Raw genomic sequence first — 18022 nt, 5'->3', positions numbered from 1 at the left:
TCTATACATGTATCTGTATAAATGTTTCTTAAACATTGTGATAGTACCTGCCTCAACTACCTCCTCCGGCAGCTTGTTCCATACACATACACGCACCTTCTTTGTGTAAAAATGTTACCTCTGAGGTTACTCACTTTAAACCTATGTCCTCTGGTTCTCGATTCCCCTACTCTGGGCAAGAGACTCTGTTCATTTACACAATCTATTCCTCTCATGATTTTGTACACCTCTATAAGATTACTCCTCATCCTCCTGTGCTCCAAGGAATAAAGCCCTAGCCTGCTCAACCTCTCCCTATAGCTCAGCCCCTCTAGTCCTGCAAATCATCTCGGAACCCTTTCAAGCTTGGCAACATCTTTCTTATAACATGGTGACCAAAATGAACACAATACTTTAAAGGTGGCCTCACCAACGTCTTATATAACTGCAACATGACCTCCTAACTTCTAAACTCAATACTGTGACTGATGAAAAGCAATATGTTGAAACCTCTCCTTCTTCACCGTTCCACTGGATACGAGTGTGAGTAGTCCGTCCATCCACCAGTCTGTCCACCCACCACAGTCTGTCCACCCACCACAGTCTGTCCACCCACCACAGTCTGTCCACCCACCACAGTCTGTCCATCCACCACAGTCTGTCCATCCACCACAGTCTGTCCATCCACCACAGTCTGTCCATCCACCACAGTCTGTCTACCCACCAGTCTGTCCACTCACCGCAGTCTGTCTACCCACCGGTTTGTCTACCCACCGCAGTCTGTCTACTCACCACTCTGTCTACCCACCACAGTCTGCCTACCCACCACAGTCTGTCTACCCACCGGTCTGTCTACCCACCGCAGTCTGTCTACTCACCAGTCTGTCTACCCACCACAGTCTGCCTACCCACCACAGTCTGTCTACCCACCGGTCTGTCCACCCACCACAGTCTGTCTACCCACCAGTCTGTCTACCCACCAGTCTGTCTACCCACCGCAGTCTGTCTACCCACCAGTCTGTCCACCCACCACAGTCTGTCTACCCACCAGTCTGTCTACCCACCAATCTGTCTACCCACCAGTCTGTCTACCCACCGCAGTCTGTCCATCCACCACAGTCTGTCTACCCACCAGTCTGTCTACCCACCACAGTCTGTCTACCCACCAGTCTGTCTACCCACTGCAGTCTGTCTACCCACCGCAGTCTGTCCATCCACCACAGTCTGTCTACCCACCAGTCTGTCCACCCACCAGTCTGTCTACCCACCAGTCTGTCCACCCACCACAGTCTGTCTACCCACCAGTCTGTCCACCCACCAGTCTGTCTACCCGCCAGTCTGTCTACCCACCACAGTCTGTCTACTCACCAGTCTGTCTACCCACCACAGTCTGTCTACCCACCACAGTCTGTCTACCCACCGGTCTGTCCACCCACCACAGTCTGTCTACCCACCAGTCTGTCCACCCACCAGTCTGTCTACCCACCAGTCTGTCTACCCACCACAGTCTGTCTACCCACCAGTCTGTCTACCCACCGCAGTCTGTCTACCCACCAGTCTGTCCACCCACCAGTCTGTCCACCCACCGCAGTCTGTCTACCCACCAGTCTGTCTACCCACCGCAGTCTGTCCACCCACCACAGTCTGTCTACCCACCGCAGTCTGTCCACCCACCACAGTCTGTCTACCCACCGCAGTCTGTCCATCCACCGCAGTCTGTCCACCCACCAGTCTGTCCATCCACCGCAGTCTGTCCACCCACCAGTCTGTCCATCCACCGCAGTCTGTCCATCCACCGCAGTCTGTCCATCCACCGCAGTCTGTCCACCCACCAGTCTGTCCACCCACCGGTCTGTCCACCCACCACAGTCTGTCTACCCACCACAGTCTGTCCACTCACCGCAGTCTGTCCATCCACCGCCGTCTGTCTACTCACCACTGTGATCGACAAATGGACATCTTGCTTGCACAAATAAACCATTCCTCGACACAGGATTTCACAAGTTTGGCGGCACAGTGGAGCAGTGGTAGAGTTGCTGCCATACAGCGCCACAGACCCAGGTTTGACCCTAACTAGAGAGGTGCTTGTCTGTACGGAATTTGTATGTTTTTCCCGTGACCTGCGTGGGTTTTCTCCAGGAGCTCCGTTTCCTCCCACATTACAAAGACGTGCAGGTTAGTAGGTTAATTGGCTGTAACTGAAGCTCAACCTTTCTACTTTTGCATTCATTTACCCCGATCAAAGAAAAGTGACATGGTCAGCTTTCCCACCTACATGCTGTGAACAGGCCACACACATTGGGGCAGCATGGAGATGTGGCTGTAGAGTTGCTGCCTTACAGCGCCAGAGACCCGGTTTCAATCCTGGCTATGGGTGCTGTCTGTACATACAGATTTTGCACATTCTCCCTGTGACCGTTTGGGTTTTCCTTGGGCGCGGTATTCTCCACATTCCAAAGACGTACAGGTTTGTAGGTTAATTTGGATTCGGTAAAAAAAAGTAAATTGTCCCTAGTGCGTAGGATAATGTTGGTGTATGGGGACGGTGCGGACTCAGTGGGTTGAAGGGCCTGTTTCCGCTCTGTATCTCTGAGTAAACTAAACGAAACATCAGCACTACCTCCCCACATTTCCCCCACACCCTCGATTCCCTTGCAGGTAAAGGTATGCCAAACATGTCACAGGTACAGTGAAGCGCTTTGTTTTGCATGCTATCCAATCTGATCAGGTAAAACTATACATAAATACAATCAAGTCAAAGTCAAGTGCAATAGATAGAGCAGAGGTAAAGATACAGAGTGCAGAATACAGTTCTCAGCATTGTCGTGTATCAGTTGCATAGGCTTACGGGAGGACACCATCCATGCACTGGAATATCAACAGACCTTCCCCGATCTCATTATCATTGATGACTTTCTCTTTGATGAACACAGATGCAAAGTACACATGAAGGATCTCGCCCACTCCCTCTGCCTCCATGCATAAACCCCCTCCTTGAGTGGACCTACCCGTGGAAGATAATAATTCAATAATTACCAGGGGTAAGTTACACTGAGCATGATCCTGCTTTATTTGAGGATGGTAGATACTTTGATTACACTGGCCATTCATTCACCATGCTGAAACGTTAAACTTCAAAACTTCCTTTAGTGTGAATTCACAAAGGCGTGGAAATATGAGGAGAGATACAATGACAAGAGGTGAAAGCAAAACAGCCAATGGAAAAAGATACAGACAAAAAGCTGGGGCAACTCTGCGGGTCAGGCAGCATCGCTGGAGAAAAGGAGTAGGTTTCAGATTGAGACCCGCTTCAGACTGAGAGTCGGGGAAAGGGAAACTAGGGATATTGACAGGATATAGAGAGATATGGAACAAATGAATGATAGAAATACAAAAAGTAACGATGATCATTAAATGTAGAGCCCACAATGATCCATTGTTGGCTGTGGCTGAAAGATAACACTAATAGAACAGCAGTTGGAAGCAGCTAAATGATGGTAGGGATTTCTAAACGTGAGATAGCAGATAGCGAGGAAATGTGTAAACCACGAGGGTCTGGAGGAGATTTTTATACAGAGCCTGTCCTGGTTGATCTTCAGTCTCTGCAGCCCGGTCACGGACACGTTCAGAGTTGAATAGTTGAGGTTAATTTCTGAGTTTCTATGAAACTTTGCATTCACAAGTAAAGTTTCTGATATAACTTACTGTCATGCGTACCCCCCTTCACAAAGCCATGCTGACCTCGGCCTATTTTATCGTGAACTTCTAAGTACTCCGTAACCTCATCATTTATAGACTCTAAAATCTGACCAACCACCGAAGCCAGACTAACAGGCCTATAGTTCCCAGGATGTAAGGATTGTCACATCCCTATCAAAGGATGTGACAAGTAAAATGGATGAAGGGGAGCCAATGGATGTGGTGTATCTAGACTTTCAGAAACCCTTTCACATCTACTCTCTCTGCACATGGGGCAACTCAGAGGCCAAATATCCTACAAACTTGTACATCTTTGGGATGTGGGTAGAAATCCGAACACTTGGGAGGAAACCCATGCAGTCAATATCCGGGAAAATTCACTCTGTTTAAAGAGCCTGTCCCAGTTACGCGATTTTTAAGGCGACTGCCGGCGACTGTCAAAGTCGTAGCAGATCGCCAAAATTTTCTTTTACCCTACGACAATGCCGAGTCAGGTCGATACAAGTTACTTTTTTTGTGAAACTAGCACCTGGCTAACAGATTACACCGTCTTTGGAAACATCGCGAAATTCCCACACTTACCTGACTGTCAAACTTTCGCCTCCAATCTACCTGTCAAATGTCCTGATGGTAAATAAATTGTTTAAACAAAACTATCTTCTGGTATCTTCAAACGCCTTTTCTTAATTTAATATTACGTGCTTCTAAATGCATCTGCGACAACCTAGCAAACCTGGGGACAGCATGCGACAGCGCCCGCAATAAGCTACAATACCTGGTAACAAGCCAGCTGTCGCCAAGAAACATCTATCTGGAATTTTTTTCCGCGCCGAGATCCGCTACGATTCATTGACGACTCCTCACGATCATGCCCGCGACACCCCGGCGAACGTTCCGCGACAGCCTAGTCACCGGCAGTCGCCTTAAAATCGCCTTAAAGTGGGACAGGCCCATAACACATTCAACTTCCAGACAAATTCACTGTTTTTAAACATAGTCAATTTATGACCAAATTCACCATTTAACAGAGACAATTTTAGGTCAAATTCACTGTGCTTATATGGTCAACGTCTGGCCAAATTCACAGTGTTCCAGTCAAATTCTGGCTACTTTCACTGTGTTCGATACAGTCAACTCCCAACCAAATTCACTGTGTTTTACACATTCACCTCCCAGCCAAGATGAGGAAAGTACATGCTTCAGGATATAGTGACACTGACAACGTTTTGTTGACCATCACTACATCCCTGGTGTCATTAAGCATTGACAACATGGATTGGAACCAAATACACGTTGAGCTAGTTATTGCCATCAGACTCCCTGGCAAGGTTTAATCTCAGCAGCCATTCTTCTAGTTATGTTTCTGGAGCCAGTCCACAGATGACTGGATTTGTTTAGTTTTATGTCAAGATTTGGCATGAGGCGAAACATTTGGACCACAATCAAAATACCATACAGTAAAATAACGAGCATCTAACACATTTTCAGCAGCACCTCTCAAACTTGCAATGTGTAGAATGACAATGACATCATGCACAAGTATGATACCTCCAATTACCCGGTCAAACCATACACTGGAGACACAAGAAACTGCGGATGCTGGAATCCTGGGCTAAACACAATAGAGGAACTCAGTGGCTCAGGCAGCATCTGTGGAGGAGTGGATACGTGACATTTAGGGTCAGGACTGAAGACGGGTCCCAACCCAAAACGTTCCCCATCCGTTCCCTCAAAAGATGCTGCCAGACCATATACTAGCCTGGCTTGAAAATATGTTATTAATCCTTCATCATTACAGGTGCAAGAGCACATTGGGAGTATTAACTACAGGTACTGCACGGATTGAAGAAGGCAAACCAAAGGGCCGAGCTTCTGACACAAGCACCACACGAATGGCTGAAAATACAACATTTGAGTATTTTATAAAAATAAAAATAACATTTAACTCCTCAGACTATGTTTTGTGCACATCCACTCATGGTAAAGTCTGCTCCTTTCTACTTTCCACCCCATCAACCAGATTATCCAATATTTACAGAGTGTGGAGAGGAACTGCAGATGCTGGTTTAAACCAAAGATAGACACATAACACTGGAGTAACTCAGTGGGTCAGACAGCATCTCTGGAGAAGAGGAATATGTGATGTTTCAGGTCGAGACCCTTCTTCAGACAAAGGATTGTAAGAATCCTTTACAAAGGGCCACTTTGTAAACTGAGCACATGGTTAGCACAATCAATCCAGGAGATGGCACTCCATCACTTCTTACCTTCAATCTGAAACAGATTTCTCCTCAATAGAAAGCCTTATCAAAACTACCAAAGAAAATCTGCAGCCATCCCCCGACTTAAAATGCACACTGATTACTAATTCCGCTTTCATCCCAAACGCTTTACCTAAAAATTAGTTTAGTAATACTTAGCCACTCTCTGAATAAGAGCGATGAATCCATGACAATGGAGGATGGTTGGGATGGAGAAGCACCGATTGCAACAAGCAGCAGTCCAAATATCCCAAACAACAGATACACTAGGCAAGTGTGTCTCAATTTCAAAAAGTGCAGTAAAGTCATCTTTAATACTCCCTGCAAAGAAACGCCTCTGTTTACACAGAGGACATACAATTGGCACAAAGTAACTCGTATACGAATTCATTGTCTAGACCAACATTTCTTTTGAGAAATATACAGTCAGGCACTTGATGATCAACATGAACAGGGTGGACCGAGGTACCTGTTTCTCTGCTATAGGACTCTGATAATAAGAATAAAAAAACTTATCCTTGTACTGAAATATATCAATTTAAAATCTGTGTTTGGAATTTTAAAAAAGAGCAATAAAGTTAGTTTGGCATATTTAAGATATTGATGGTTAAGTACAGGCCCACTGCTTTCTGCTCTGTTATCCCTGTACTATGGAGCATGGTGTAACTGTGGAAGTCCCTGGTGATGTGCAAGAAGTGGCCAGCAGTGTGGAACTGTAGTAACCATGTGCACTCTTTCCTTGAGTCACACATATTCCAATTTAGGTCCAATTCATATTATTCTAGTTTTAATGCATTTGTAGATAAAAGCTCAAGGAAACAAGATACAAATTTACAGATAATTGTAAAATGCATATTCAAGTCTGCAAGTTAATATTTTAACAAAGGACCCATCCACTAGAGCTGAAACTATGTGAAGATGTTGATTCATTTACCTTTCTTTTCCATTCTCTTCATGTCCATTAGCTTCTCAACATTGCTTGTGTCATTGAGCCAGAGCTGCATGCGGACAAAAGGCTCCCTTCCCTTCAGGCTCAGCTTGTGCCAGGGCTTGGGCCGTGCCAGGAGGTCAGACACGGAACCTTGTGTCAGGCCAAGGATGGTTTCTCCAAACAGACGTTGGCCTGTTCGTGGGGCACAGAAAACAATCAGCCTACTTATTCACAAAGCTACATTTTACCAATTATGCAACAAAAAAAACAGTCAGCAATTTTATATCGAAGTCTCTTAAAATCAAACTAGGATTTTTGTCAGAGTTGGGAATAAGGAAGGTGTGATTTTTAAAATCATTATAAACTGTATAAACATGGTTAGACAGGGAATATGGGAGTGTTAATTCCCCCCAAAATAAAGATAATAAATTAAATCCCTTCCCAAACTCTGCTCCCTCAGCAAAGTACTCGCAGCAGCTCAAATGGGTAAACTTTGTAATGTCGATGTGATCATCTAATCTTACAGAACCTCCATTAACACCTGTCCCATTTCACCAGAAGGATCCTTGTCTGCAGCCTGGTAAATATACAAACTTGGACCGACCGGCGTCCAGAATCAAACCCTGGTAACTGGCAATAAGTTACTTCAGAGACATGGTTTGTAACAAGTTGGTGGGGTTTCTGTGCCTGTTGTTTACAAATAAGAACAGATGAACACCATAACATCTGATCAAAACTGCCCACAGTTGAATATGCACTTGATCACTTTCAATTAAGCAGGTTACATTAAAATTGTGTTTTTAATAACATATCGTTAAACTAAACTGAATCTGAATTTTAATTTTGATATTCAGAATATCACTAGTGCCATGGGCACTGTAAACATCTTCAAGGATATCAATTTCTAAATAATGGTTCTTCACACGCTGCCTGTTTTAAAATGGTGCCATGATAAAAAGAGGGGTTCCTGGAATTTGTGGTAGAGGGGCAGCTAATGATGCATTGTGTCCACACCTGTCAAAAATGAAGTTGAGCTGATCCCAGCTCCCAGCTCCTGCAGCGCTGGCCAAGGCGATAGTTCTTCATGTGATTATCCAGACGCTGTACAAATATCCTACACCTTCTATACCTTTTCCATCCTTTCAGGCAGTGAGCTTTAGACCCACTGCCCACTGACTGAAATATTTCCAACCAAATGCTCCTATAAACCTTTTCTCACGGTCCCCAATATGGAACATAGAAAACTGCAGCACAAGAACAGGCCCTTCGGCCCATAATGCCTGTGCCAAACATGATGCCAAGACCAACTCTTATCTGCCTGCAAATAACCCATATTCCTCCATATCCATGTGCCTATCCTAAAGTCTCTTAAATGCTACTAGCGTGTGTTTCAACCACACCCCCCCCCCCCCGGCAACAGGTTCCAGATACTCACTGTCTGTGTAAAAACTTGCCCGCCCGCACATCTCCTTTAAACTTTGCCCCTCTCACCTTAAAGCTATGCCCTCTAGTATATCATATATCATATATCATATACATACAGCCGGAAACAGGCCTTTTCGGCCCTCCAAGTCCGTGCCGCCCAGTGATCCCCGTACATTAACACTATCCTACACCCACTAGGGACCATTTTTATTTTTTATTTTTTTTAAAAATTTAATTTAATTTTTTATTTTTTATTTTTTTACATTTACCCAGCCAATTAACCTACATACCTGTACGTCTTTGGAGTGTGGGAGGAAACCGAAGATCTCGGAGTAAACCCACGCAGGTCAGATTTTACCATCTTGCAGAGCTGCACACAATACTCCAAATGCAGCCGAACCAAAATCCTATAAACCTGCATCATGACTTCCTGACTCTTCGACTCAATGGCCCAATCTATGAAAACCAGCATGCCACATGCCTTCTTTACCACTGTATCTACTTGTGTTGCCACTTTTAGAGAGTTATGGACTTGGACCCAAGATCAGTCTGTACATCAATGCTTTTAAGGGTCTTGCCATTAATTGTATATTTTATCCGTGCATTTGACCTCCCAAAGTGCAAAACCACACAATTGCTTGGATTAAACTCCATCTGCCATTTCTCTACCTATTTCTGTAGCTGATCTATATCCCACTGTATACTTTGACAGCCTTCCTCACAGACCTAGCGATCTTGGTATCATCTGCAAACTTACTAAGTAACCCGTCTATGTTTACATCAAAGTAATTATATATCACAAACCGCACAGATCCCTGCAGAACTTCACTGGTCACAGACCTCCAGCCTGAATAACCACCTTCCACCACAACCCTGTGTCTTCTATCAGTAAGCCAGTTCTGAATCCATAGAACCACATCACCATTCATGCCGTGCATTTTAATCTACTGGATCAGTCTACCATCAGGGACTTTATCATATACCTTACTGAAATCCATGTAGACAACACCCACCGCCCTACCCTCATCGATCACCTTCGTCACCTCCTCACAAACCTCGATCAAGTTAGTAAAATACAACCTGCCGAGCACAAAGCCATGGTGACTGTCCCTAATTAACCCATTCTCTTCCAATTGGGATAAATCCTATCCCAAAGAATCCTCTCCAAAGGTTCCCCTACTACTCGTGTGAGACTTAACTGTCTACAATCCCCTGGATTCTCCCCACTTCCCTTAAATAAAGGAACAACATTAGCCACTCTCCAGTCCTCTGGGACCTTGCCTGTGGCTAGAGAAGACACAAAGATTTTTGTCAAGGCTCCCGCAATCTCATCTCATGGCTCTCTCAATAACCTGGGATACATGCCATCAGGTCTTGGGCATTTATCCACCTTCATGTTCTTCATGAACACCAACACCACCTCCTTCTTGATCTCAAACTGCCCTTGCATGTTGGTATTCTCCACACTGATCTCACTGTCTTCCATGTCCTTCTCCTTGGTGAAAACAGATGCAAAGTCATTGTTTAGTACCTCACCTGCATCCCTAGACTCCAAGCACAAATTTCCTCCTTTATCCTTGAGCTACCTTCTCCCTTGTTATCTTCTTGTTTGAAACACTTTGCTCTTCATTTTGTTTAATGGGTTTTGACGACATTCTTGGATCAAAATGAATTGTCTTTTAGATGTGAAATTATTAACAGAGATTAGGAATTAGTGCAGGGAGTGAGTGTTCAACTGGGCATGTTAAAGCAGTACACAGGTCAGAGCGGGCTCACTGCAATAGCTCAGCTGCAGTCCAGTGTTACACCCCTGCGATCACACTGCCAGTCTACAACTGCAGTCCAGTGTTACACCCCTGCGATCACACTGCCAGTCTACAGCTGCAGTCCAGTGTTACACTCCTACAATCACACCGCATGTCTACAGCTGCAATCCAGTGTTACACCCCGCGATCTCACTGCAATAGCTCAGCTGCAGTCCAGTGTTACACCCACCCCTGCGATCACACTGCCAGTCTACAACTGCAGTCCAGTGTTACACTCCTGCGATCACACTGCATGTTCACAACTGCAGTCCAGTGTTACACTCCTACAATCACACTGCACGTCTACAGCTGCAGTCCAGTGTTACACTCCTACAATCACACCGCATGTCTACAGCTGCAATCCAGTGTTACACCCCGCGATCTCACTGCAATAGCTCAGCTGCAGTCCAGTGTTACACCCCTGCGATCACACTGCACGTCTAAAGCTGCAGTCCAATGTTACACCCCTGCGATCACACTGCACGTCTAAATCTGCAGTCCAGTGTTACACCCCTGCGATCACACTGCAGTGCATGGCTGCAGTCCAGTGTTACACTCCTGCGATCACAATGCATGTTCACAACTGCAGTCCAGTGTTACACTCCTACAATCACACCGCATGTCTACAGCTGCAATCCAGTGTTACACCCCGCGATCTCACTGCAATAGCTCAGCTGCAGTCCAGTGTTACACCCCTGCGATCACACTACACGTCTAAAGCTGCAGTCCAGTGTTACACCCCTGCGATCACACTGCACTTCTAAAACTGCAGTCCAGTGTTACACTCCTGCGATCACACTGCAGTGCATGGCTGCAGTCCAGTGTTACACCCCTGCGATCACACTGCAGTGCATGGCTGCAGTCCAGTGTTACACCCCTGCGATCACATTGCATGTTCACAGCTGCACTCCACTGTAATACACACCGAATACACAAGTTCCTCGACAATTCTGCTAAAGTTACTGCCAGCTCAGCCTGTGTCTGCCAAGGCATGTTTGTCACACTCATTTCAAATTGTAATTAAAACCTCAATCACATACTTCTCGCTAAATCTTACTTTGAAAATATGTCTCCAATTAGGCGTCACGTCAACATTCAAACAGTTGTGTTTTCAACGTGTGCTGTGGAGTTGGGATGGGAATGCAACAGTCTTCCTCAGGCTGTGCTGACCAGGTGCTGCGATCACAGCCAGTCATCAATGCTCTACCACAGCCTGGCTGGCCAGCATTTAGCTTTTTACATCCTGATCACAAACAGAAGGTATTTAGCTTTTGCCATTCCATGGTTTAAACAACTGTTCAAGGGTTACAAATGGCCGCCTGTCATCTGGTGTGTCATTACTGACCAAAGCAGTGGCTCAGGGTGGCACTCCGTGGTAGAGTTGCCGCCTTACAGTGCCAGAAACCGGGGTTCGTCCTGTATGGAGTTTGTACGTTTTCCCTGTGACCTGCACAGGTTTTCTCCAACATCTTCGGTTTCCTCCCACACTCCAAAGATGTACAGGTTTGTAGGTCAATTGGCTTGGTGTAAGTGTAAATTCTCCCTAGTGTGTGTAGAACAGTGCTGATGTGCGGGGATCGCCGGTCGGCGTGGACTCGGTAGGACGAAGGGCCTGTTTCCGCTATGTATCTCTAAACTAAACTAAACTAAACTAAAAGTGAAAGGACACACTATGTACTAAGCTGGCTTCATCTGCTGAAATATCGGCATTCGAAGACAAGCAGCCATGTCTTTCCATGAAGGTTTGATAACATGTGTTCAGGCAGGACGCACTATGTTGATCATTTAAAATCTGTGCAAAGATTCAAGAGGTAGAGTTTTCTTTGCTAATTTTCAGATGTCAACAGCATCACCTGCAGCTGATGCGTTTTAATATCTACCAGAACATTACACGCTGACAACATCACTCAATGAACTGCAAGTGTGGCACGAAAACACCTATTATAAAGGAACATATTCTGTTTCCTCAGATTCCTTTTTTAAAGCAGAAAAAAACAAACTCCAGTAAAAATGTTGCTCAGCACAGGGCAACGTCTTTAGACATGTAGTTACCTTAGTTACAGTGCCCTCCATAATGTTTGGGACAAAGACCCAGCATTTATTTATTTGCCTCTGTACACCACAATTTGAGATTTGTAATAGACAAAAATCACATCTAGTTAAAGTGCACATTGTCAGATTTTAAATAAAGGCCATTTCTATACATTTTGGTTTCACCATGTAGAAATGACAGAAGTGTTTATACATAGTTCCCTCATTTCAGGGCACCATAATGTTTGGGACACAGCAATGAAAGTAGTCATGTTTAGTATTTTGTTGCATATCCTTTGCATGCAATGACTGCTTGAAGTCTGCGATTCATGGACATCACCAGTTGCTGGGTGTCTTCTCTGATGATGCTCTGCCAGGCCTGTATTGCAGCCATCTTTAGCTTATGCTTGTTTTGGGGGCTAGTCCCCGTCAGTTTTCACTTCAGCATATAAAAGGCATGCTCAATTGGGTTCAGATCGGGTGATTGACTTGGCCACTCAAGAATTGACCATTTTGTAACTTTGAAAAACTCCTTTGTTGCTTTAGCAGTACGTTTGGAATCATTGTCTTGCTGTAGAATGAACCACCGGCCAATGAGTTTTGATGCATTTGTTTAAACTTGAGCAAATAGGATGTGTCTACACACTTCAGAATTTATTATGCTACCACCATCAGCAGTTGTATCATCAATGAAGATAAGTGAGTCAGTACCTTCAGCAGCCATACATGCTCTGGCCACAACACCCCCACCACCGTGTTTCACAAATGAGGTGGTATGCTTTGGATCTTGGGCAGTTACATAGAAAATAGGTGCAGGAGCTGATCATTTGGCCCTTCGAGCCAGCATCGCCATTCATTGTGATCATGGCTGATCGTCCCCAATCAATACCCCGTGCCTGCCTTCTCCCCATATCCCTTGATTCCACTAGCCCCTAGAGCTCTATCTAACTCTCTCTTAAATCCATCCAGTGATTTGGCTTCCACTACCCTCTGTGGCAGAGAATTCCAAAAATTCACAACTCTCTGGGTGAAAAAGTTTTTTCTCACCTCAGTTTTAAATGGCCTCCCCTTTATTCTAAGACTGTGGCCCCTGGTTCTGGACTCGCCCAACATTGGGAACATTTTTCCTGCATCTAGCTTGTCCAGTCCTTTTATAATTTTATATGTTTCTATAAGATCCCCTCTCATCCTTTTAAACTCCAGTGAATACAAGCCTAGTCTTTTCAATCTTTCCTCATATATCAATCTGTCCTCATATGTCATATTCTCTCCTCCATACTTTGCTCTTGCCATCACTCTAATATAAGTTAATCTTCATCTCATCTGTCCACAAGACCTTTTTCCAGAACTGTGGTTGTTCTTTTAAGTACTTCTTGGCAAACTGTAACCTGGCCATCCTGTTTTTGTGGCTAACCAGTGGTTTGCATCTTGCAGAGTAGCCTCTGTATTTCTATTCATGAAGTCTTCTGTGGACAGTGGTCATTGACAAATCCACACCTGAAGAGTGTTTCTGATCTGTCGGACAGGTGTTTGGGGATTTTTCTTTATCATAGACAGAATTCTTCTGTCATCAGCTGTGGAGGTCTTCCTTGGCCTGCCAGTCCCTTTGTGATTAGTAAGCTCACCAGTGCCCTCTTTCTTCTTAATGATGTTCCACACAGTTGATTTTGGTAAACCTAACGTTTGGCTGATGTCTCTTAACAGTTTTATTCTTGTTTCTCAGTCTCATAATGGCTTCTTTGACTTTCATTGGCACAACTTTGGTCCTCATGTTGATAAACAGCAATAAAAGTTTCCAAAGGTGATGGAAAGACTCGCGGAAAGACTTGGTGCTGAGAGCTCTCTTATACCTGCATTATGGAGGCAATTACAAACCTGAGCAATTACAAAACGCCTGTGAAGCCATGTTTGGTGCTCTGAAATGGGGGGGGGGTCTATGTATAAACACAGCTGTAATTTCTACATGGTGAAACCAAAATATATAAAAATACCCTTTAATAAAATCTGACAATGTGCACTTTAACCACATGTGATTTTTTTCCATTACAAATGTCAAATCGTGGAGTACTGAGGCAAATAAATAAACGATGGGTATTTGTTCCAAACATTATGAAGGGCACTGTATGTATATTAAAGTGATCTCAGTCACTCATAGAAATATAGTCACCAAGCTTACCTGACTGAGAAATCATCCTATCTGGCTTGCATTTATGTTTAAATAGATAGAAACATACAACAATGTAGCACAGGAACCGGCTCTTCAGCCAAAATTGTCTGCACCGACCATGATGTTGTTTAAACTAATTCCATCTGCCGATACATCTTCCATATCCTTTTACTCACTGTTTATATGTCTTCCTAAATACCTCTTAAATGCCACCATCGTATATGCTTCCACCACATCCCTGGCAGCTCGTTCCTGGTACCCCCCACTCTCTGTGTAAAAAAACATGCCTGACACATTTCCTTCATACTTTCTCCCTCTCATTTTGAACCAGTGCTCTCTTAGAAACATAGAAAATAGGTGCAGGAGTAAGTAATTCGGCCTTTCGAGCCAGCACCGCCATTCAATATGATCATGGCTGATCATCCAAGATCAGTACCCCGTTCCTGCTTTCTCCCCATATCCCTTGATTCCGTTAGCCCGAAGAGCTATATCTAACTCTTTCTTGAATATATTCAGTGAATTGGCCTCCACTTCCTTCTGTGGCAGAGAATTCCACAGATTCACACTCTCTGGCTGAAAAAGTTTTTCCTGATCTCAGTCCTAAATGGCCTACGCCTTATTCTTAAACAGTGACCCCTAGTTCTGGACTTCCCCAACATCAGGAACATGTGTCCTGCACCTAGCCTGTCCAATCTCTTAAGAATTTGATATGTTTCTATAAGATCCCCTCTCACCGTCTAAATTCTAGTGAACATAACATTCTTGCATCATATGTCAGTACCGCCATCCCGGGAATTAACCTGGTGAACCGACGCTGCACTCTGTCAATAGTAAGAATGTCCTTCCTCACATTATGAGACCAATACTGCGCACAATACTCCAGGTGTGGTCTCACCAGGGCCCTGTACAACTGCAGTAGGACCTCCTTGCTCCTCTACTCAAATCCTCTCGCTATGAAGGCCAACATGCCATTTGCTTTCTTCATTACCTGCATGTTTACTTTCAGTGACTGATGTACAAGGACACCCAGATCTCGTTGCACCTCCCCTTTTCCTAATCTGACACTATTGCGATAATAATCTGTCTTCTTGTTCTTGCCACCAAAGTGGATGACCTCACATTTATCCACATTATATTGCATTTCCATCTTGGGGAAATAGACTCTGACTATATCTATGTTTCTCATAATGTTATTAACTTCTATCAGGTCAGCTTCAATCTCCAGAGAAATCAATCCAAGTATTGCCATCGTCTCCCTCCAGCTAATACAGGCAACATCCTGGTGAACCTCTTCTGCACCCTCTCCCAAGCTTCCACATCCTTCCCAATGTTGCGTTCATGTCCCTTTAGTATTACTAAAAATTAAATTCCAAATAAGGATAGATATTTACCAGTTCACATTTCTGGAATTGAGCCAGTCAGCTGTGAACTTTCCGTGAGCTGATTGAAATGGACTTTTGATCTTAATCTGTTTTTAAGTTTGACTGTTTTAAGCATTGGTTCCTCCCAAGAGAGCAAAAATTCTTAAAAAGAAAAAAGATAAACAACAGAGAACACTCAGCAAAAAGTAAAATGATCAAATATGTTGACAAGATCTTTAATGCGTTTTATGTAGCAACTATTCAACACATCCCATACTGCTGGTCTTACATATGTAACAACTAATACTGAAGCTGGGAGTTCTAGAAGTTTAGACTTTACTCTAGAGATTCAGCGTGGAAACTGGCCCTTCGGCCCACCGAGTCCTCGACGACCAGTGATCCCTAAATATTAGCACTAGGGACAATTTACGATTTTACAGAATCCAATTAACCTACAAACCAGTATGTCTTGGAGTGTGGGAGGAAACAGGAACACCCAGAGAAAACCCACACAGTCATGGGGAGAACGTACAAACTCCATACAGACAGCACCCGTAGTCAGGGTCGGACCTGGATATCTGGCGTTCTGAGGCAGCAACTGTACCGCTATGCCACTGCGCCATCCCAGATCTTAAGAATCAGCTATTATTAGGTCTGATTTGACTATATTGTAGGATGCTTCACGTTATTTTGCAGAAAAAGATGAGGAAACCAAGGCACTAAATACTTAATTTCCAGCTAACCACTGAACTTCTTTGGACTGGTAGCCATGGCAGTTTGCAGTTCAGAAATGATCAGTATTGAACGTTGTTGCGCTCCACAGAAACTATTTTCTAAGTTTTCAGAACTAAAGTGTGTTGGAACAATTTGCACAGTACTTTCCCTTTGCAATTTCCTGGTGAATCAATCCTTCGCCTCTCATGTTTTCACCACATATTTCATTCATCAGCCACTGAATCCCTTGGCCCACTGTTATCAAAAGCACATTTCAGCACCCAGTGGTTTCAGCTGATGCTAATCATAGCCTGAGGCGAGCGCTTGGCCCCATTTCCAAGGGCAATAAAGATATTCAGAATGAAAAAATAAATTCTATTCCGCCTTCCTTTTTTTAGTTCAGAAAATGCACCGCACCGCTCCGTCAAATGCAGACTGGAGCATATGCATGAATGAAATTTCAGACCATTAAGCTTCAAGCATTTTCTTCTGTACCTTCATTACTTTTGCGTTATTTGCTCTTAAATATTCCAACAACTGCAGTAAACAATGTAAAAGTTTGTTTATGTAATGAGCAAATATCTTTCAAGCATACAGCGTCAAATGAAGTAATAAAAATCTGTAAATTGAAAATTTAGATGCTATCATAATTTGATAATCTGAATAAATGTTTGTGGCTAGTGCTGTTTAGTTCTAAAGTCTGAATCTGTTACAATAGACAATAGGTGCAGGAGGAGGCCATTTGGCCCTTCAATGTGATCATGGCTGATCATTCTCAATCAGTACCCCGTTCCTGCCTTCTCCCTATACCCCCTGACTCCGCTATCCTTAGAATTCCACAGATTCACAACTCTCTGACTGAAAAAGTTTTTCCTCATCTCAGTTCTAAATGGCCTACCCCTTATTCTTAAACTGTGGCCCCTTGTTCTGGTCTCCCCCAACATTGGGAACATGTTTCCTGCCTCTAACGTGTCCAACCCCTTAATAATCTTATACGTTTCGATAAGATCTCCTCTCATCCTTCTAAATTCCAGTGTATACAAGCCTAGTTGCTCCAGTCTTTCAACATATGACAGTCCCGCCATTCCGGGAATTAACCTAGTAAACCTACGCTGCACGCCCTCAATAGTAAGAATATCCTTCCTCAAATTTGGAGACCAAAACTGCACACAGTACTCCAGGTGCGGTCTCACTAGGGCCCTGTACAACTGCAGAAGGACCTCTTTGCTCCTATACTCAACTCCTCTTGTTATGAAGGCCAACATTCCTTGGGCTTTCTTCACTGCCTGCTGTACCTGCATGCTTCCTTTCAGTGACTGATGCACTAGGACACCCAGATCTCGTTGTACGTCCCCTTTTACTAACTTGACACCATTCAGATAATACTCTGCCTTCCTATTCTTACCACCAAAGTGGATAACCTCACACTTATCCACATTAAACTGCATCTGCCATGCATCTGCCCACTCACACAACCTGTCCAAGTCACCCTGCAACCTCATAGCAGCTTCCTCAGTTCACACTACCACCTAGCTTTGTATCATCTGCAAATTTGCTAATGGTACTTTTAATCCCTTCATCCAAGTCATTAATGTATATTGTAAATAGCTGCGGTCCCAGCACCGAGCCTTGCGGTACCCCACTAGTTA

The 18022-nt window shown here is 44.2% G+C and overlaps 1 protein-coding gene across 4 annotated transcripts in view; it reads right to left on the bottom strand.

Annotated features, from left to right (window-relative positions):
- Positions 1-18022, bottom strand: part of cux1b (cut-like homeobox 1b) — a 477189-nt gene that overhangs the window by 83915 nt on the left and 375252 nt on the right. For 2 of the 4 annotated variants that reach the window (XM_078422717.1, XM_078422718.1), the window contains one exon: positions 6874-7062. The exons of the other annotated variants lie outside the window; for them this stretch is intronic. In XM_078422717.1, the coding sequence (XP_078278843.1) occupies positions 6874-7062 (189 nt within the window). The remainder of the gene's footprint in view (positions 1-6873; positions 7063-18022) is intronic. 4 annotated transcript variants of the gene reach the window in all.

The sequence above is a fragment of the Rhinoraja longicauda genome, chromosome 26 (genome assembly GCF_053455715.1).
Source record: "Rhinoraja longicauda isolate Sanriku21f chromosome 26, sRhiLon1.1, whole genome shotgun sequence".
NCBI lineage: Eukaryota > Metazoa > Chordata > Chondrichthyes > Rajiformes > Arhynchobatidae > Rhinoraja > Rhinoraja longicauda.
This window is presented reverse-complemented; position numbering and strand designations above follow the sequence as displayed.